At 33.0% G+C, this 23,650-nt stretch overlaps 1 protein-coding gene across 2 annotated transcripts in view; it reads left to right on the forward strand.

The window, feature by feature from the left end:
- The window catches only part of GBE1 (1,4-alpha-glucan branching enzyme 1), a 290,326-nt gene that overhangs the window by 187,781 nt on the left and 78,895 nt on the right, over positions 1-23,650 (forward strand). For both annotated transcript variants that reach the window (XM_086675703.1, XM_025913442.2), the window contains exons 9-12: positions 335-462; positions 4,777-4,875; positions 9,996-10,106; positions 14,008-14,179. In XM_086675703.1, coding sequence (XP_086531829.1) covers positions 335-462; positions 4,777-4,875; positions 9,996-10,106; positions 14,008-14,179 — 510 coding nt within the window. The remainder of the gene's footprint in view (positions 1-334; positions 463-4,776; positions 4,876-9,995; positions 10,107-14,007; positions 14,180-23,650) is intronic.

The following is a 23,650-nucleotide window of genomic DNA, read 5'->3' on the forward strand; positions in this document are numbered from 1 at the left end:
AGTTGAAATCTAGAATTCCCTTTGGTATCATTTCATGTTTTTCCTTCAAAATTATGTTAAAATTAAATTCAAATTTTCAGTTAAAGTGCTTTGTTTGCTTTTGAAAAGCAAAAATTGATTTGCAGGATTGTCTGAATTCTGAATGTTTGATACGGAGTACTTTTCTAAGTCAGAACATATATTTGCTGATGATAATATTATGTGCTATTAAGGCTCATTACACTTTGCTATGATAACAAAACTGATCTCAATAGACTAATTGGTGGGGGCATTTGTGCTGAGTTGAGACTTGCATGTTAACATAATGCATCTGTATCGATTTTCTGTTCTCTAGGTCAAGCTTTTTCAGGTGATTACCATGAATATTTTGGACTTCAAGTTGATGAAGATGCCTTGGTTTATCTCATGTTGGCAAATCATTTGGTTCACACATTGTATCCCGATTCTATAACAGTAGCTGAGGTAAAGCCATAATGATCTCTACCCTCTGAACCCCTTTAATATAGAACATTTTGTTGGCATACAATATTTGAATGATTAATCTCATGTTGTCAATAATTGCATAATTGAAATTGGACCCTGACCGTAGTGCAGCTATCTTGTATGGGTGGCACATTATTTAGAATTCAGTGTTTTTCTATTAGGAGATAGTGTGCACTAATTACTTGTCATCATTCCATTGTTAAAAAAGAAAATGCCAATGGTTAGAAAGTAAAATATCCTAATCAGTGGACAGGTCCTTCCACCGTGAGACCTTCAGCAGAGAAAAGAATTGAATATTAATGTGTGTCTGCTTATTTATTTATTTTTTCATTCCTGGTTTAATCATTAGAGATGGCATGGATCGCTGCCTGCAAGCTTCTCTGAAGTCTCTCTTGTTCTGATGCGATTACCTTTCTTGTTTACGTTATTGCTCTTGGATTGCCAAATGTTCACTAGTTATTCATGATTACTGAAGGTTCATGATTAACTGTCCCAAAGCTGCACTGTAATGATATAATTCGGTATATGCATAATTGACAATTCCCCTCTTGGTGATAAATGTGATAAATTAAGAAGTTTGTTAAATGCTTATGCTAATTTAGATTTAGTTCTAAAATCCCTCTGGTTTTCTGAGTCCTCTTACTAGAAATTATTATTAAAATTGAATTTAGTATGTTAAAACTGTTCTGTAAAAAGTGTGGCGGTTGGCATATAAAAATAGCAAGAATATCGTTAGAAGAGTCAGAGTTCAGTTGTATTTTCACATTGTTGGCATTTAGTTCATGGGCATGAAATGTGGTAATGACAGCCTTCTTCCTGTGGTATTTATTATCTGTATAGACTTATTTCTATCCATGTCTTCTCAAAACCCCGAATCTTCAACTAGGTGGAATGATTCCTTGTTTATCTCTGGATAGAGAACAGTTACCTCCTTTAGACATTTTGCCTTCTAAATATGTTCTAGGACCAGAGCAGTGGATCCTACATTTCTGGAATAAATTTTTATATAGAATTTTAAAACACGCAATTATAATACCATTTTGATTATCCTGTATTATTCCACACTCCCTACCTACTTAATTCGGTCATATCTTACAAATCTTGCTAATACTTTATGCACTGAATATCTTTTAATGTCAGAGTGTATTTTAAACTTTTATTTTGTCTTTTATATAGTTTTATTTTATCTGTCAAACATCAAAAAAGTTTGTCGATTATGTTTATGGCAATTCAAAGCAGAGATAGTTTAAGTGAAAAATTACTATAAACAATTAATGACAGCACAAATCAAAATTGGGTACTGACAAAAAAGAAGCAATTATTTAATACATGAAATGTAAAATTGTTACATTGATCTCTCCGTTCATTTCAAGTAAAATAGTTTCATCATCTAGGGAGCCCTTGTCTGATTATCAGTGTTTCTACCAATGAAACTTTGAGACTTTAGTCTACTTTATATTACTTGGTTTTAGATTTTTTTTTTAACAAGATGTGTCTTCAATTTATTCTGCTTAAATTGAAAACTACTTCAATTTCAGTACATCACTTTTCTGTCTAGTGGGAGTCTCTTCAAAATGTGAAATTGATCCTCATGAACTTTTTTTTTTTAAGAAAGGACTATGGTGTAACAAATAAGTAATGCAATTTATATAAAGTCCTATAGTAGAAATTTAAATTTATTTACAATGACAGTTATTAAAATTGAAACCTTTTTTTCCTAGAATATACCTACCATTTCCCATGGTTCTATTTGGTATATTAATTAAAATATTTTTTTTGATTGAGGTTTTCTCTCCCTTTGGCATAGTCATAAGTGATCCTTAAATATAAAAATAAAAACTATTTTAACTTTATTTGGAACACATAATCATTTTTATATTTTATGTTGGTAGGTATCAACTTTTTTATATTTAAAATATATTTATTTTAGTGGCCTTTATGTTTACCTTTTTTTTCTTTTTAAGATTTTTAAAAGGATAGTCATTAACTCTCCTCTTTCAAAAGAGAACTGCAAATATCTCATATATATTAATGGAGTAGCTTTCTAAGGATTCAGTTTTAGAAGTCAAGACCAAGTGGTGTCCAAATATTTTTCTTAGCAGATTCTATTTCCTATCAAAGTATTTCCTAAAACTACCTTTAGAGCAAATATAGAATGCACCTTAATGTTTCTTGAGAAAAAAAAAATATCTTGACCTTTAATACCAGCCTATCACCAGTCTTAGGAAAACTTAGTCTCATGAGAACTCTTCTGTGAAAGCATTTTTGTTTATAATTCCAGTGCCTAACACGAGTACCTGGTATTTAAAACATATACAGCCAATGTTTGTAAGGAATCAAGCTAAATACCTACTGTATCAGTGAAAATGTGACATATGTAATAGATACAACTTCTCTGAAAATTTTTTTTTTCTATTAAGCATGCATCCTTTTCACTTTTTTCTCCTTTTACATTTATAACCTATGAAATATTAAGTAGAATCAAGATTTTATTGACAAATATTTCTTTTTCTTACAGATGTATTCCACTATGCACTATATTTAAGTGTATCTGTCTCCCATTAAAAAGCAATTAATAAAGTATTTTATAAGTCCAGAGAGATTATATATTTCTTTTTTCCACCTTTTCTGTGGGAAGAATTTGGGGATGGTGTTGTAGATGAAAAACTATTTGAGTTAAATTTCAGAGAGTTCTGAGTGTATAATAGTCTTTTTAGAAAGTAAGGATAATAATACAAGGAAGAGTTTGTGCAGTGACATGCATAGAAAAGCTTGTGACAAGCACAGGGAAGAGTGAATATTTCAAAATGGATGATGTATTTAGTACTTGAAATATAATAGAAATTATGCTGGAAAGATGTAGGCTTCTCCCTTCTGCTTTCTGTGTACTTTAGTTAACAATTGTAACAACTATATGGCATTATCATTTCACGATAATAAGTGTGTATATGTTTATTTAGGTCTTACATTATGAATCCCAAAGGTCAAATATTCTGCCTTATTTACCTTTAAATTCCTGACAGTGCCTTTATTCATCCACTCATCAAATTTTATTGAGTTCCTGCTTCATGCCAGTTACTCTCCTACTGCTCTGAATTCTTGGCATATATCACTGAACAACAACAACACCTTTGCCCCATGGATCCTACATTCTAACAACACATAAGGAGGCAGATAATCAAATAGGAAATTATTTTGTCAGTGTTTAAAGGATGATTGTTGAATTGAATCTTTAGCTTAAGAATTTGAGTGTTCGATTGTTGGCTATCGAAAGCCATTGTTGGGCAGTGATAGCAGGCTGTCTCATAAGCTGTTGTTTTGGCAGCAGTCAGTGTGAAGGGAAACTGGAGATGGGAATTCCTTTTGGGAGCATAATGGTCTCAGCAAGGAGTAATGAAGATTAAATAAGAAGGATGATGGTTGTAGAAATGGAGCAAAGGAGAAGAATTGATTTCAAAGATATTGTAGAGTTAGAATTGCTAATACATGTCTCACGTGAGACCAGAGTTGCTATTATAATATATTTTACTACATCTGGTTCCTTATCCCATCTTTTTTTTTTTTTTTTTTTTTTTTAGCTTCCCAATTATCAGTAATCTAGTGGTGGCATGACAGAGGAGGAAGATACTTTGTTGAAGTGCCTGCCATCTGACCCTATCATTGAGAAACATATCTTTAGAAATCCCTTCACCTGAGTGAGCTTCAGTTTCTGTGTCTTCTAGATGAAGAAGGTCCACTAGATACCCTTTAGATCCATTTCAAGTGTGACTGACTATAGTGAAAGCCATCTTATTGCTTCATTCTTAATATACTAAGTCTTCTATCTCATCAGAAGCTAGATGCTCACAAAATACGCTCCATGTCAGTACTTTATGCAGAGAGCAAGTACAGCAGATATATGCCACGTGTATTTTTGTGTTTGAAAGCAAGAGCTAAGTGTGCATACAGTGGCTCAAAAGTAAGTCTAAGATACTATGTTTTAGCAGTAATCGTTTTACTATTTTCTGTTCTCTTTGTCATACGAAGGAAAAGAAAAAAATGAAAAAAACGCCTATGAGATTGAAGTTGTCCTGCAGTGAAAAGAATTACACAAAAACTTAGTGGGAAATGAAATCTCCCATTATAGTTTTAACTACTTTTACAATTATGCTACCAAAACACTCCAAAAAGATATGCCTCCATTTACTGTTTTTATTTATGGGGCTATTTATTTTATTTATTCTCTACTGTCAAAAGAATATTTCCTAAGAATTTGAACAATGTGAACTGATACTATTGATGACTTTGTTTTAGGATGTGTCAGGAATGCCAGCTCTCTGTTCTCCGATTTCCCAGGGAGGAGTCGGCTTTGACTATCGATTAGCTATGGCAATTCCAGATAAATGGATCCAGGTAAGATTTTATGCATTTTTTTCCCCTAAAAATACTATGTATTTTGTTGGTTTATTTTTTATCTCTTTGATTTATTTAACTTGATCATTAGTTATAAATGTTATAATCATTATAATTGAAGTATTAAAAAATTTTCTCATTAGTGTGTTGATTCTTATGCTTTTTAATAAGATGTTTCACAAACTTCTAAAAGTTCCAGTTTAAAGTATTCATACTTGTGTTATTTAGGCAAGGAGAAAATATTACTATAACGTGAGCTCTGTATATGAAATTTTGCATTATCATTGCAGTTTTGTGAAACTTCAGTGCTCTCTGTATAAAACACATTCAACTTCATCAAGCATCCATTTCTGCCTGCAATTCATCAATGTAAAAGTTACTCCTTAATTCCCCTTACTTGCTTCATAGTATGTTTTTACCTCAGCAGATTTGGATTCATCCATTCCTTTATTTAACATTTAGAAATCCTTACCGTGTGCCAAGCACTAGGAATGCATAATTGTAGATGACACCTTGCACATTATTTGTAATAAAATTGTATTAAATTTTATTATAGTTAAGTAGCTTCGATTATATTTTGTTTTATTTAATATTTGCCTAAAAGACCATTGTTTTTATATAGACTCAGATTTGACATAGAACACTCTGAGTGGCTATGTCCCTGATGACAGGCTGAATATGCATAAGGAGTCAGCTTTGTATTTGTATCAAATAATCATATTTGTATCAAATAATCAGTTTTCTGATGAGCCCTTTAGTACACCGTGAACTGTAGATGTGTTTAACCTTGGATAGAAAAACCGTGGAGCCTGCTCTGAAGGAACTAATTATTGTAATCCTATCTTAACTTTCTTCCCTGTACTCTCCAGGCAATTTGTGCAATATACAACTGTGACATTAAATCTTTACCAACATAATTTTTGCTTCTCCATTTATAATGATGCCTAAACATTGTCAAGTCAAAAAAGCAAATGTTTTCCAGAGATGATTAGACTGAAAATCAAAGAAACAAATATGTATTCTAGCTTTAATACCTGGGAAAGTTGCTTTATATCTGTCATTTAAAAAAAAAAAAAAATGGTGTGGTCTTCAATTTTCTCACCTTGGTCTAAAGGTCTTTACCCACAATCTTTTAGGATTTCCAATCTTCCATGCAGACTTTTTTCCCCTCACAAGTGCCAAGTATTACTTTTCTCCCCTCCTACTGAAAAGCCTCCATCAGTTTTTGTGCAGATTTAAGAATATTTCAGGGGGTACATCAGCCTTGAATTATTCCCATCACTCATAGCCCACAGTGGGTATTTCCTTCTCTTACCAATGATGACATTTTTTAAAAATATTTAATTTAATTTAATTTAATTTAATTTAATTTACAAAACATTTAGTACCTTGTATGCTCAAGGTACTGTACTAGTTAGTACCTCATACAAGTGGAAAAGTATACTGTCCTATGTTTAGGACCATCATGTCTTCTTAGATTGTGAATTGTCTAAAGGCAGATGTTATCTTCTGTTTTATGTAATTATTTAAAAATCTTTTTGCATCACCAAAGTGGGAACCCTAGTTAGTAAGACAAGAGAAAGTTAAAATAATATTATAAAAAGCTCAGTGATATCCCCTACTTTTGTAATTTGTGCATTTAAAAAAATAATCTCATAAATGACTATTATTTCTTCAAAAGGTACACAGGAGTATTAATCTAAATGGTAGCTGTACTCAGAATATATGGCATTCATTGTTATTTCCAGATAGGGTCTGAGTTAAATCAAATGCTAGATTTCATTCATGTTTTTGTTGTTCAAAAGCAAATTATTTCTACTTGTATTGTTCAAAATCAGTAGTTTGGAATACCACATTTAATCATATTTAATCATTTACTGAACAAATACTTGCCTATCTAAAATATGCCAAATTTGCTGCAATCCCTTTTATTTTATTTTATCATTTTTATTACCTATCTACCTTTTATTACCATTTTATGTTAAATTGAGATAAGTGGTTAATTGAATTCATTCATTTATACATTAATTCCACCAAAAATTACTGAGCACTTTGTATTTTTACTATAGAAAGTTTTTTAATTGTCGATTCTCACACAGTTGTAAGAACAGTTGTGATTCAGTGAGAAAACCAGTATTTTCAAGTGGTAACACCTTGCAAAATTATACTGTAGTACCACAACCAAGATACTGACATTGGTATAGTTAAGATATAAAATACTCCATCACCATAAAGTTCCTTCATGTTTTCCCAATCACTTTTTAATCTGTGGCAACCACTAATCTGATCTCCATTTCTGTAATTTTTTTTTCATTTCAAGAATCTGATATAAATGAAATCATACAATATTTAACCTTTTGGGATTGCCGTTTTTCACACAGCAAAATTCTCTGGAAATTCATATAGGTTGTTGCACATATCAGTAGTGCATTCCTTTTTATTGCTGAATAGTACTCCATAGTATGGATAGACCATATTTTGATCATTCACCCATTATAGACATCTGGATTGTTTCTGGATTGGGCTATTACAAATAAAGATGCTATAAACACTTGTGTACAGATTTTGTATGGTCATAAAATTTAATTGCTCTAAGATAAATGACAAATAGTGCAATTACTAAATCATATAGTAGTTGGATGTTTAAGTGGATGGATATTTAAATTTTTAAGATACTATGAAACTTGTCCAGAATAACTGTACCATTTTTCATGCCCATTGGGAATGTTGGAGAGATCCACTTTCTGTGCATCCTTGCACCTGTTTTAGTTATTCTATAATAGATGTGTAGTGATATCTAACTGTGGTTTTAATTTGCATTTTCTTAGTGGCTTATGATGATGAACATCTTTCATGTGTGTAGTTGCCCTCTATATATCCTCCTTGATAAAATGTCTATTTGTGTCTTTTGACCATTTTCTAATTAGATCATTTGTTTACTCTGGAGTTTTGAGAGTTCTTTATATAATCTAGATTAAACTCTTTTGTTGGATATGAAGTTGGCAAATGTTTTCTCCCAGTCTGTTGCTTAATCTTTTTATCCTTTTCATGTGGACTTTCACAGAGTAAAAGTTCTTTATAATAAATTTGATGAAGGCCAATTTATCATTTTTTTCTTACAGGGACCTTTTTTGGTATCAAGACTAAGAATTCTTTGACTCTCCTATGTTTTCTATTAAACATTTTATACTTGTACTTTTGCACTTGAAGTCCATGGCCCATTTTGAATTAATTTTTGTGCAACAAATGTGTAAGACCTAGTTCCTTACTTCAAGTTTCCTTTTGTTGTTGTTGTTGTTGTTGTTGTGGATTTCCAGCTCTTCCAGCATGATTTCTTGAAAAGTCTATCCTTCCATTGAATTATCTTTGCACATTAGTCGAATTTAAGTGGGCATATTTGTGTAGGTCCATACATTAGTGTCAAATTGTTGCTGTACCTGATTACCACAACAATGTCTTCAAACAACACCAATTAGCCATTATATAGTTCTCAAAGTGCTTTAGGTCACAGATCTGAAATGGGTCTTACTAGGCTAAAATTAAGGTATTGACAAGGCTGCATTTCTTCTGGTGGTCTAGTTCCCTTGCCTTTTCTAAAGGCTTCTAGTTTTCTAAAAGCCACCTATACTCCTTGGCTCATAGCCCCTTCCTCCATCTTCAAAGCCAACAGAGTAGCATCTTCATATTTCTCTATTACTCTGACCACTCTTGCTTCCTTTTTACAAAGGTCCCTGCAATTATATTTGACCCATTCAAGTAATCCCGGATAATCTTCCCATCTCAATGTATTTATCACATTTCTAAAGTCCTTTTCCATGTAAGGGAACATATTCACAGGTTCTGGGCATTAGGATGTGAACAACCTATGGGTGACCATTATTCTGCCTAACACAATCTGCTGTCTGGTGCCCAACAATTCACACTGAAATTATGAGACATGGATAAGCACTTCTGACTTCCATAGAACAAAAGTCAACAAAGGAAGATATGAACAGGCCTGAATCCCATTTCTTGTACCAAAATCTGCAGCAGTTTTGCTTTAGTTCCTGTGTAACAAATTTTCACAATCTTGATAACTTAAAACATTACTCACTTGCTACCTTATGGTTTCCTCAGAGGACATCTATCATATTTTACAAGGTTCCACCTCCACTTTAGGACTGCACAGAAATGTGAATATGGGGGAGCAAGAATTATGGGGACCGTCTTGGAATTCTGCATATCAGAGTACAGTTGACACTTTGGACAGATTAATGAGCCCATGCAGAAAGAGTGTATTGGGTAGAAGAAAGAGGCTATTTTTAGGAATAACTTTAAGGAGCATCAACTTTATAGGATAGGCAGAGGGGGAGCCTGCAGGATGCCTAGAGAGGTGGGAAAACAAAACAATCAAGAATTTCACTCTAGTAGACTAAGAAGAAAAGCCATTCATGGGAAAGTATAGAGTCAGCACTCAACATGTATAGCAAATATTTGCCTAAGATAGAGAAAATATTACCTAAGAGTCATTTGCAGTCTTGGCAAGGTCATTTGCATCAAAATGCAGCAGAAACCAGATTGGAGACTGAAGTAGAGAGGTGTGTGGTCTGCTAAGATGGTAATTATTTCATGATAATTAGCCTTTAAACTTTCAAGTTGTTTTTTTTTCTTTAGTTATCACTTTCTTAAAAGAATGGAACAAAACATTATTCCTGCTAAAATTTTCTTTATTCAAACCTAAAAATGTAGCAAGTATATCTCTCCCTTTTGAAAGTTACAGATATATTGCACAATAACACTTCACTGTGGTCATTAATCAAGAGGTAGCAGTTGTTACGGGGGAAAAAAGTTGAAAAAATCCTAAAGTGCACTGATCAAACCATCTGCACAAAAGCAAACACACACACACACACACACACACACACACACACACACACACACACCACATCACTGTCATTTGGACAGTCTGTATAAAATCTGCGATTTTAGTAAATGTTTAACCTAAGATATTTTTGCTATGTGGGTGCACTTGTATCTATATGTCAAATAATTTGGATTTGCAATGGATGCCCTCAGATAGTGATTTAAATAAAGTAAGAACTATAATGGTTTATTCAAATTATTTTCTCTCTTGTATTTAGCTACTTAAAGAGTTTAAAGATGAAGATTGGAATATGGGCAATATTGTATACACACTCACAAACAGACGCTACCTTGAAAAATGCATTGCTTATGCAGAGAGCCATGATCAGGTAAATGAATATGTGTATAAATTAATTGTGTCTCTCTCTGTATTTATTAACATATCTAATACAAAAATATCCGAATACAAATTTCTGAGGTTTATTACAGTTAATATAATTTATAGCTATCTTTATGTGAAAACTGCTCAGACTTAGAAAACATTTAAAAAATATTTTACAGATCTATAAATTCTAGCTTCAAAACGCAGTACTATTTTTACTCAGCAAAACTGTAATTAAAAAATTGTAAATGACAGTTGCAAGTGTTCTCCTACATGTTTTCCTTTGTTGTAACAAGAGGAATATTGGTTCTGATCCAGGTTAATTTTAATTTCAATTTTAGTTTTCCTTCTAGAGGTTTTCTTTTATGCCTTTTGACAAGCTTTCATCATTTTTTTCCTGCAATCACTGAATTCTCTTGCTAAGTAATCACTCTGACCCCTGTTTCTCCGGCTTCAGCCCATCCTTTCTAACTCAGCCTGAGATATTTTCCAAAGAGCCAAGCTCATTTTGTCAACCCACATCTTTTGATTAGATCTTCTTATTCAAGGCCACTCATATTCTGGCCCAAGCCAAAGTTTCCACCTTTATCCTCTGCTCAACTCTCCAAGCATTTTATTCTTCAGGACTATAAAATTCCCACCCATTCCTGACTAGGTCATCCTTGTTCCAATCAGGTACTTTCCCCACACACCTGAAAATGCCTAGTGTACCTGGGGAGCTCCTATGAAGCCCTCCTGCCCTGACTCTGATGTCATATTCTCCCTGAAGTCTTCATCTAGTTGTATGGGGAAAAATAGTGGCCTCATTCTCCATGCTTTCATCACATTTTAGGCAGAACATTTGTTTCCATTACCTTTATATATCCAGCCTTAGCACTGTGACTGCTCCTAGTAGTCGTTCAATAAACATAAGTAAAGGTAGGAACAAAGGCCATTTAGCTATTTAAAGCCATATTAATCCTTATAAACATAAACAACATGTATGCATTATAAAGGAGACAGTAAACATTTCTGAGATTATTTGCAGTATGTGCATCAAGGAAATTGAAGCTCAAACAATAATCTTGTTATTTTAGCAGAATTTGACCATTTAAGGTAAACAGGTAGATTTTCAGCTGTCTCCTTTAATTATTAAGAAACAGTTAAGTAGACCAGAGGTCAGCTACTAAAGCCCATGTACCAAGTTCTTCTTGCTGCCTGTTTTTGTAAAAGTCATTGATACGTGGCCATACTGATTCACTTATGTATTGTCTGTGGCTGCTTTTGAGGCATAATGGTAGATTTAAGTGGTGGAGACTGAGAAAGTGGCCCCAGTGCCTAAAATATGTACTATGCAGTCTTTACAAAAAGTTTGCTGATTCATGATGTAAACGTATATTAAATTTTGTATCTTCCAAATCAGAGCAGTGCTTTCTCTTCAACTTAAATTGGCTGTAAAGCAGATCAAATCAATACCTACCAAAAAAAGGAGAACTAAAATTAAAAAAAAATTTAAAAAAAAACAGGTAATAATAAGTGTGGAGGAACTCTCACCAGATATATAATAATGAAAAGTAAAATAAAGCATAAATTCTTTATATTGCAAACTCCTAGCAATTTTAACATATTTGAGCTCCCTAGATATATTTGTTTTAGATAAATGAACGAAGGAGTAAATGAATGGGTTAAATAAATTAAGGATGCAACACCTACACTATTTTCGTAGTTTTACTCCCAAAATGTACAGAAAATTATGGATTTACCAAGAATTATTTCATACTTTAAAGACTGATGTAATTCTGCCCGGTATGACAAATTGTCAGTAATGTACAAAGAGATGCAAGTTTTGTATCTCTTTCTAAAAGCAAAAATACATTGAATCTTAAATCTGATAAAATTATAAAGATGTGTATTTATAAGATGAATACTATAGAAAAATCGACATCCTGGTAAAAATCTAATCAGAATTTATCAAAATAATTTTGTAATATAATCATAACTTAAAGAAATAAACCCAGTCACACATAAGAATATAACAAAGCAATTTAAAACAAGTGAAAAGGACAAAATTGTTTAAGAACCAGTATTGTCTATTAACTAACGTGTATATCTTCTATGCGTTATCTTCAAACTGTTTTAGCGATGGAGCCTATTTTTGAACTAAGTTTGTACAGCACTCTGAGTTGTATGTCTGATTGAAACTGCATTTTATTGGTACATGTATTGGTCTGCTAGGACCGCAATAACCGAATCCCACAGAACAGTATAAACAACAGACATGTGTTTCTCCCAGCTCTGGAAGTCCAAAATCAAGGTGTCTGCAGGTTTAGTTTTTCCCGAGGCCTCTCCCGGAGGCTTGCAGATGGCCATCTTTCTGTTCCCACGTGGTCTTTCTTCTGTACACTTATCCCTGGTAACCCTTTCTCTTCATATGAGGACACCACTCATTGGGTTAGAGCCTCACTGTTATGACCTCATTTAATCTTGCTTACCTACCTCTTTATAGACCCTCTCTCCAAATATAGTCACGTTGGAGGTTAAGACTTCAACATGAATTTGAGGACACAATTCAGTCTATAACTGTACACATTCCACTTCATATGTTTAGATTTAAAATATTTACCTTTGAGTCAGAGAACAAAGAGTCTACTTTGATAAAGTGAAATAATTTGAACTGGAGTAAGATAGATGACAATTACCATCTAATCAAACTTTCAGAATTCTTGTGCCAGCAACCATATTCGGAGCTAATTCTTTCTTGGCCCTCAAAATAAGGACAAGACTGACAGAATGAGTAGATAGTCTTGAAACAGTATTTTAAAGAAAAATCATTTTAAATCAAAATAGATTTGAGATTAAAATAGGTTTATAAGTAAAAATATTTTTCTAAAAATGAAAATTATTATAATAGGATAAGGAGATTACAATTTATGCTCTATTGTATGTTTCACTATAAATTATTTTTGTCAGTAAAAAACATTTTGTGTTAGTTAGCCATTTTTAGCCATAAAATTTTGGATTATTAAGAGGCCTCTCTTCTACTCAGTATGTTTCTGAGTTACCTGCCCCATTTACCAACTGTTATATTTTCATATAAAACAAACTAATTTTGGGGCGTCCGGGTGACTCAGTCGGTTAAGCATCCGACTTCGGTTCAGGGCATGATCTCGTGGTTCGTGGGTTCGAGCTGCGTCGGTCTCTGTGCTGACCGCTCAGTGCCTGGAGCCTGTTTCAGATTCTGTGTCTCCCTCTCTCTCTGACCCTCCCCTGTCCATGCTCTGTCTCTCTCTGTCTCAAAAATAAATAAAACGTTAAAAAAAATTTTTTTTAATAAAATAAAACAAACTAATTTTAGATTTGATGGCAGATTCCATGAGAAAACAAATTTTACATTTTAAGAAAAAGCTGTCAACCCTCTGCTGAAGGAGAATAGGGTCCATTTTAGTATATTTATGTACATATTTTATGTATATAAATACATATACATAAATATAAATATATAGAAATGATTTTTAAGAAAATCTTCCATTCTGTCAAAATAAATAAAATGGTAATGCAAACTATTTTTAAAGTTTATTTAGTATTCTCAACAATTATAATAAATGTTTATTCCAATTTCAGAAAACTCGAAGCATCAGTTCAGATATAACAAATATTTAAGCGGCTTATCCTGAGTTTTCACTAAGCTCTTTAAAAATAAAAACCAGTCCTGGAAATAGATGCGTTGATCTCTGACCAGCTCACATGATTATACCAGTTCACCTTCAGTGTAGAAAGCAACTATTGGAAAATACATGAAATTAATACTAATTCTAACACCCTCTCCTAGATGGTTTCCCATCCTATGTAATCACATGCTACTCTAGTGCAAATTAAAACTGCTTAGTACCTATTCTTTGCATTTATCTCAGTGACTTTTATTTCTATAGGCACTAGTTGGGGATAAGACACTGGCATTTTGGTTGATGGATGCTGAAATGTATACCAACATGAGTGTTCTGACCCCGTTTACTCCAGTTATTGATCGTGGAATACAGCTTCATAAAATGATTCGACTCATTACTCATGCTCTCGGTGGAGAAGGCTATCTCAATTTCATGGGTAAGTAGGAGTTGAACACATATCCCATCTGTGTTCAGAATGTTAACTAATATTACATATAACATAAATCACGTAGAATGTTTTGAATTGGCTGTTCAGGTTTAAAATAAAAAATTACAACTTTATTTTGTTAATACACTGTCACATATAAACTGCAGAAACTAAATTACTGTATGATCATTGTTATACTAATATACAATACCAAAGTACAGCGATAGCTGGCACTTTATGTAATGGTTTGTCAACAAGTGGCGTGAACTATTTTTAAAGCTTAGCGTTATTATTCTGAATTTCATCATTTGATTTATTTTATTACTTTAGTGTTCACACATATTGAACATAAGAAAGATATCATTGTCATATCATAACATATTCAGCTAAGATTATTGGTCTTTGAGGTAATTGTACACCAGCATGCTTCTATGGTAAATGTGAAAACCAAGACTAAGAATATGTGATGTACAAAAATGAAATGTGTATTTATTTTAAAAATAGGAAGACTTTTATTAAAATATTTAATATTTTAGTATTAAAAATAGAAGAGTATTTTAAAAATAAGAGTATTCCAAGGTCATTGTTGTCTGAAGGATGTTGAATGCTACAATATAGAAATCAACTAATATTTTCTGTTCTGTTTGGTCAACAACGATTATTTGAGAATTTGAATTTTAGGAGATTTCATCATTTTTAGACGGGAAGTGTATGTGGGAGGCTGATTTATTTTTCTAAAGTAAAAGCCTTAGCGCTTCAAGTTAATTCATTTCTATCTGGAAATTTTTTATAAGGAACCTCTGCTTGGACTTTTAAAAGTCTCTATTGTTAAATAAATAAATAGTCTCTATTGTTTGCTAACTTGAGGTTAGCAAGCCCAACCCTTTATGCACCAGATTTCACCCGTATGGACTGTACCCTTGGGTGTATTCCTCTCCTCTTAGGATCACAGAAATTTGTTAATATTCCTAAACTGTCTGGAAGTGACCTTCCTGACCTGAGGGACTGCACTGTGTCAGCCATGCCACAGGCCAGGTTTCCTGAGCGGACTTTGCAGGCATGATATCCATAAGTAAAATCATCCTCAGTTGCTTAAAAGCAACTGGTCCTCCCTGACTCTGTGAACATTGTCCACAAATATAGCCATCCTAGTAAGACCTTAGTTGCACAATCAATTCATTCAATTATATCCTGAGAAAAAGATAGAATCCATGACCGTATGTAAAGAACTGTGTCACCATGTAAGGAGAGCTGAGGTTTTAGTGTGAGATTTTTTTAATGTTTCATTTCATTTATAAAAGCAGTTAATTAAGTTGTTACAGTCTAAGCTTAAATAGAAACTGAGAGGGCTTCCTTGTATGTGTGGAAATGAAACAGTTTTCCAAACAGAGAACCGAAATAAAAGAACATCTCTGAGTTTATGCAGCCAGTCCTATGTCATTAATTCGGTCCTATGTCATTAATTCTAGAAACCCACTGCATTCAAGAACTCTAGTAACCTGACTCAGTTTACTGCTTTAGTCTGGAAATTGTGTAAGCATTGTCAACTAAGAGGCTGTACCTTTGAGTAGAGAGTGTCAGTAGTTTGAAGTACTTAATAAAGTCCTTTACCTGAGACTATCCTTCTTTGCCAAAGACAGTTCTAGCCTGAAGCGCATAACAGAACCTTCAGGCAAATTTCAGAGTAAAATGGTCTATCCACAGATGATGGAGCTTAATGGTCCTAGTTAAATAAATGTTGATAACTTTTAAATAAGAAAGGTCTGATGCAAATTCGTAATAAGAATGATTTCCTCTGAGTCTTGGTGTATATTCCATAATGGTAAAAATGGGTCTTGGACAGCCAGGACATTAACAAATCTCAGTAACTCATAAGCTTTGTGAAATATATATTCCTCCTAAAACAGGCTGAGCATCTGTTCTGTTTTGGAAACTCTTCCCATAGTAACAATAAAGAAACATAATTGTTTCTAACACCTCTTTCTATAAGGCCTATAAAGTGAGCATATTTGTGGTATCAAATCTAATCTGGAAATTATTCTTTGATGTAGAACTAAGATCTTTGACGTTTTATTCTTGTGTCCTTAAAACAAATGGCTTCTAATGTTTAACACCAGTATAACACCTATTTTTTTTATTCCATCTGTCTTATTATCTTATCTAAATCTAGCATTTCTGTGCAAACTTTAAAATCAATAATCTCCGAGTAGCTCTATAATTTCTGATTATTGATGTTGTTTTATGAAATCTTTCCCTATGAGCTATCATGACTTCAAATATTTTCTTTTTCCATTTCCTGATCATGTCACTGTCCTGCTTAATGGCTTCAATGACTAGTGCCCTCCAGCTGACCTGTAAGTCTCGCATGAATGGTCTCCTGTGGGTCTCCCTGTCGATTGCTCTGCTCCAGCCAAGCAAGCCTTCTTTCAGTTCACTGAATGTACCAACCTCCTTCCACTCTGAGCTCTATACATTTTGCAGTTCTCCTTTCTTGAAATCATTCCACTCAAACACCCCCTCCCATACCTGACCAAATCCTTCCTCTGCAAATCTCATTGCCTTGGGGAAGCATTCCCTAAAGCCTCATGCTACACCAGTTTCCCCTGTTACACATTTTTATATTACCCTATCCTTACCTTTCATGGCACTTAACAAAATTACATTTGAAAAACTATTAAATATATGACTCCCTTGGTAAATTTAAAACTCAGTGAAAATAGGGGTCATCTGTATCTTATTCACTATTATATCGCCAGGAACTAGTCTGGCATAATATCTAGCAGCACATCGCAAGGCTTCCACATTTTTCTAAAAAAGGATATCAGGTAGATGTATATGTATGTAATAAATAGGTAGATGTATATATAAATAAAATATTACCTTGTAATATTTTTAGCAGTAGTTCATTAGCTGCAATCACCAGTTGTAGTTGTAAGTAGAGTAATTTTTTTTCAAGTGGCATATAAGAAATTAATATTTAAAAAGATCAATTTAAGAAATTTTTTTAAGACTGAGGAGCAATCTGGTTGTTTATTCATATTTTAGGCATTTTTAAACTTGTTAGCTTTCTGGAATTTTTTTTTTTTGTTTTCCTTTAGTAGAAGAAGAATGAATTAAGAAAAGAAAACAACACATTTTTATAGTTTTTTTATTAAAACATTGTACATAAATTCATTAGGCACTTAGATATGTATTCTATTCATCACAAATCATTAAGGTCAATACTGACTTTTTTCAGAATGATACCAATTTGGCTGACTTGTTTTGTTTTGCTTGTTTTTTTGCCTTATATACTTCAATTTTGAATTTCAACAAATTCTTTCACTCTGTTTAAAGCAGAACAATTTTGAATTTCAACAAATTCTTTCACTCTGTTTAAAGCAGAACAATATTTGCTGTGAATTTTTTATTTGCTAGATTATTTTTTAATTAGTTATGAATAAATACATTTATATTTCTTATTCTTCTCCAATGCAGTCATATGAAAGAATCAAATACAGGAGAGGGGAGCAGGGATGGTTAAATTATTTTCATACGTTTTATATTTTTATATCACTGATCATACAAGAGATAAAATAATAAATATGAATAAAAGTAAATTTATATTGGCATAACATTCTATACTTTCTAAAGCATTTTCATATGCATCATCTTAGTGCTTTCTTAGTTCGAAAGAAACCTGGAGAGAAAGTTAGACAAGTATTAAGGTGTGCTAGGTCAATGTCACAAGTCCCATTTTGCTGCAACTGTAATTAACGAAGGTAAAGAGACACAACTAATGTTGTACAGCCAGAAAATGACAGCAGCTTGTCAGTTGTCTCTTTCTTCTGATTTCCAGTTTGAGAATATTTAAGAAAAAAAAAAAAAAAAAAAGAATCTATGTCAATATGTAGATTAGCCACCAAAGTATAATTAATGAATATCTTTTAGGAAGAGGTAGATCATAGTGGTTAAGAAAACTATCTGAGTGGGATCCAAGATTTCTAGCTGTGTGACTTGTGTAGGACGCATTACCATTCTGGGCCTTTGTTCAGTGGTAAAATGGTGCAGCGCCTGCCACAGAGGATTGTTTTGAAGGTAAAGTGATTTAATATAGATACAAGACTCAGAATATTGCCAGGGGCACATAGCTCATAGTTAACTTTTATTTAAATTAAGTTTCAATTAAAATTAACTATTTTCGGGGCGCCTGGGTGGCTTGGTCGGTTAAGCGTCTGACTTCAGCTCAGGTCATGATCTCACCGCCCGTGAGTTCGAGCCCCGCGTGGGGCTCTGGGCTGACTGCTCAGAGCCTGCAGCCTGTTTCCGATTCTGTGTCTCCCTCTCTCTCTGCCCCTCCCCTGTTCATGCTCTGTCTCTCTCTGTCTCAAAAATAAATAAACGTTGAAAAAAAAATAAAAAATAAAAAAAATAAAATTAACTATTTTTAGTTCACTATTTTTAATTAGCTATTTTTAATATTATTAGTTATTCCATTAAATAAACAGGTCCCAGATACTGATGTTCCAATTTCATCTAAGAGTATTGTTTTATAATTTTGCCTGATGGTACGTTGTTTAATATAAAAGTTTATTAAAATGTTTAATTCATTTCCTCTTTAAAACATCAGTAAATGTAAGAATTCTTTGTTAAAAATCAAATGACATTTTCCAAGTTGATATATGGATATATCCAAGTTGATATAAGCCATTTCTGTAGTTAGTCTCACTAAGACTAAATAATATATATTTTTTTTGTTTTCAATTCATAGTGACATTCATTGAATATTGCTACCCAAACACCTTACTTATCTTTCATGTATGAGGAGGTCTGAGGGTAACCTCAGCTAGTTTTAATTTCTAGGATGATTTCTAGGATATATATTGATTGGTTAATATTTATTATTATCTCTTATATGGCGTTTGCATGTTAGTTTGTGCATTAGATAAAACTTAATATGTTTTTCTGACATGCCTGTACAGAGAATTTCTATGTACACAGAAGCAGAGAGAAAGAGAGAGAAAGAAGGCAGATTAACTTAAAGCAAATTCAGCTTTAAAAGTTAGTAAATTTGAGATATGTATCAATTTAAACTATAAATTTAACATATTCATAACACATTCTAGAATGTGTTTTAACACAATTTATAAAATTCCTTCCTTCTTCAAAGTTTATATGTATCTACTATGTACCAAGTGTTGCTAAGTGGAAGATATTCTGAGTTGAAAAATAGCTCTTGCCCTCAAGGTCTCAAAACTCAAAAGGGAATACAGACAAGTAAACAGACAAGTGTCTTTATACTACCACATGTATTAGATACAGTGATAGAGATAAGTAGAAAATGTCATATAAATATGTAGGAAACTGGGTTAAAAGATTGTCGGTAGAATTTATGAGCTACTTCAGTTAGATTAGAATAGAAAGGCACAAGAAAGCTCTATAATGAAATCAGTAAGTCTAAGTAGGACTAGGTCATTTTGGAATAGTAAACCTCAAATAAATGAAAAAACCGGGGTCTAAGGAAATGAAATGAGTGATCATTCATTGATTGAAAATTTTAATGAAAAAATATGGTTGTCATCACTTTAAATTATCATGAATTCTTCAGCAAGGAAGACCCGGTATTCATGATTGAATGGCTTTATGGTTTACTTTTTTTTTTTTCCCCCTCTGTTTATAATATAACTGAAAGAATACAGATTAGAAAAATAAGATATAAGATTATTTGTAATCTATATGGATAAACCTTTGCTACCATTATAATCATTGGTTATTTAAGAATGCTTAATAGATAGTTTAAAAATAAATATAAAAAAAATCTGCTAGACATATAAGATAACCTCAGTAAGTATATGTTAATTGCATGTAGATGAACTGCTAAAGCCATTCAAAGGAGAAGTGAGGATAAGGATATGTTTTGCCCAGTTTTCTGGTGACTATTTGGGTCTTTTGGGAGTACTACTGTTTCCTAATTCAGTCTTCTGAAGGAGAGGGAGTAGTCACATGACCTCACCATGTGACTTATCAGGAATTGCTATAAAGAGGTGTGGGCAGGCAAGTACATGTGCTACTATGTTCAGTGATCACAACACTAGGGAAAAACCTCAATGTGGGTACAGTGGTCCCCCCCTTATCTGCAATTCTGCTTTCCATAGTTTCAGTTTACCACCCAGTTCCATCTGGAAGCAGATGATTCTCTTTCTGAACCTGTTGTCAGAGTCAATAGTAGCCTAAGGCTGTGTCACATTGCCTACTTTCATTCACCTCATTTCATCTCATCATGTAGGCATTTTATCATATCACATCATAACAAGAGGAAAAAGCGTTAGTACAATAAGATATATGAAGAAAGAGCTACATTTACATAACTTTTATTGCAATATATTGCTATAATTGTTCTCTTTTATTATTTGTTATTCTTGTTAATCTCTTATTGTGCCTAACTTATGAAATAAATGTTATTATAGGTATGTATGTATGTATATATAGGAAAAAACATAGTAGATGTAGGGTTTGGTACCATCTGTGATTTCATGCATCCACTAAGACTCTTGGAAAATATCCCCTGAAGATAATAAGGGGAACTACCACAGTATTAATTTCATATAATGCCAAAATAATATCATTGATAGTATTTTTTATTAAAGACTGTTTAGAAAAAGAAAAGAAAGTAATTAATTTTAAATATAAATGTATATAAACATTTCACCATATCAAGTAGAACATAAATTAAAATCTAATTAGATTTAAAATATTGGCAGAATGTAATTTTAAGAATCAGCTATACAAAGTAAATGAAGAAAATTTAACCCTAAATTTGAAAATGAAATAATATCATTGAATAGTTTTTTAAATGTAAATTTCAAAAATAAACTGCATTAAAATGTTGCCGTCACTGAATTTCAAGCTGGTTTTGGTGAAAAACGTTGTGGCTTTTCAGAAAGCTCTCTGTAACCCTGTCCTAGACTAGGCAGTGGTAAAGAGAAAGTTACCTGAAACAACTAACTCCAAATATTTTCTTCATTTTCAGGTAATCAGGTGTCTTATGGAATAGCTTTAAGAAAATCTTTTCAAATACCTTTTTTGGGGGGGGGGGTGGGGAGGATAGGGACTGCAAATCTTTTTATTGGGAGCTTGCTGCCAGTTTTGTTTCAAAGGAAGTTTTGTTTTCCCCTCTGATTTGACTTCATCTACTTTAGTTTTATCATCTATAGATAGAGATTCAAATGCAGAGTGAATGCATCACTTTCAGCACTGGCATGTTCGTATTCCACTTGTTCAGAAAGCCTTTGAACTAAAGTAAGAATTATTCTTGCAACAGAAGCTTTGCTTTCTCGGTTGTCATTTTCTTCCTCTTGGGGATAGTGTTATAGAAGAACATTTTCTAAATGAGTACACCTTCATTCAATTTGAAATATTAATGCTGCATATAACTCTCTGGGTATATCTCAAAACATAAATGATTCAAATTTCTCATTTAAAAAATACTGAACTAGCAGAGTGAAATCAACAAAACTAGTAATGTTTCACTAATATAATACAGCACAATAGTCTAGAAAACTGAAAACTGATGTTGTAATCATAAAACACAATATTCCCCATGACATCAGATGTTAATGCATAAACTGAAATGTCAGAAATAATCTGGAACCGGTGAGACTCGAACTTGTTGCTGTGTTTGCTCATTCATTCATTCAAGTTAAATTCATTATTTCCATGTCAGTTTCTGGATAGAAGTGTAAGTTGTTTGTAAGTGGAGTTGTGTGAAGTCAAAGAGTTCAGGCTTGCTAGCTTTATACTCTCAAGTGAGGTCATCATCTGAGTGTGGAAGGAATAAGTGACATGTGAGAAAAAAGTAGAAGCATGAAATACATCACTCCAGGTGTGCAAATACGAAGGAACCATAGTAGGATATACAGGTAATATTGAATGATGTTTTTCAGATTTGTAGTCAAGACTATAAATTGAGTCAGCCTTTTGATTGTGTGACTTTTTTTCTAGAAGGCATGGTTAATCATGAAGGATTTTGTCAGGCATCTGTCAAAAAGAGGGACAAGTTTTGAAAGTATTAGAAAATAATTCATATAATAGAGAACCAATAAATCACTGGTTCTTAAAATTGCACATTGGAATAACGTGTGGAGTTTAAAAAAATACTAGAAATTGAGATTGAATTGGTCTTGGGCATAGCTTGAGCTTTGGAATTTTTAAAAGAGTCTCAGGTGATTCTTAAGGCTAGGAAGTAAAGAGAATTCTAAGATGATGTACAAGATACGGGAAAGTTCTCTGTTTATAAAACAGAAATCATCGAAGGCACAAAAGAAGGATGTTGGGGGCAGAGAAGAATAGTTGGGACAGATGATGGTGGGTAGTGAGTCCAACTGTCAGTTAACGACCAGAAGGCTGGACTTGGACTTCCTATAAGCAAGCAAAGCAAATACGATTGAGGGTGCTCCTGGAATTTTCCTGCTTAGTATCGAGAAGCTTTCTCCAATATATTTATATCAATAGGTAAAATTTAAATCAGAGCCGTTTTCTGCTTTTCTCTCACATGGTTTGCTCTATTTATGAACAAACTAAAATCATGGCAATAGAGAGCAAACTATATTTTGTCCATAATGTGGGTCATCTGATATGTGTGCATGTGTTTTTACTACTTTCTTGTTTAGGAATCTCATTACCATGATGTTATTCTGGTTTCTGTAATGAGTGACACCTGTGGAGAAAGAGGCATAATTACAAACTGGCAATTTTCTCTCTCAGCAGTGTCATGAAATTTCTATTACTAAATTTGAAGAATTTTCTCAACATATTATATTGTATTTTGACATTTGAAATTTTGCGGGACATTCTTCAATGAAGATGCTACATTCTCCCTAAAGTCACGGGGAAAGTTGGGTGGATTTTGTCCTGTCAGTCTGCATTTACTGATAGCTACATTATACTTCAGTGTAAAATGTGTGATCTTACTTCAAATCTTCCATCTGTGATTGTTTAGTGTCAAACTTGTAAATTCTTATTTTTTTTGATAGATAGGAATACAATAAAAATTTAAATGTCTTCCTGCTAAGCGCTGGAATTGAAGCAGTTATAGGAAGACAAAACACACTCTCCTGAACAGTAGGAGTGCTAATTTTTGGCATTTTCTCCTAGCTTGTTGGGGCAAGTTTACTGAATGTAACAGGACTAGTAGATATCTCTAAAACTGAGCTGTGAAAAACTGCAAAATTCTCAATATGAGCAGTTGTGAATGGCACGAAGCCCTGTTAAAATGCTCAGAGACACAAATAGCATCTATTTTAAATGGCATAGACTTAAAAGCAATGGCTCCAGTTTGATTCACAGCACACTGATAACCAATTTTAGCTGGTATTCGATGAGAACTTACCATGAGTTTGACATTGTGCTAAGAGTTAAGGAAGTACAGCTACAGTTACCTAGGGAGCTTTAAATAGTGAAGCCTGAGCCGCACACCAACTATTTGAGCTAGAGTCACTGAGT

The sequence above is a fragment of the Puma concolor genome, chromosome C2, assembly GCF_028749965.1.
Source record: "Puma concolor isolate L17-30 chromosome C2, mPumCon1.1.hap2, whole genome shotgun sequence".
Classification (NCBI taxonomy): Eukaryota; Metazoa; Chordata; class Mammalia; order Carnivora; family Felidae; genus Puma; species Puma concolor.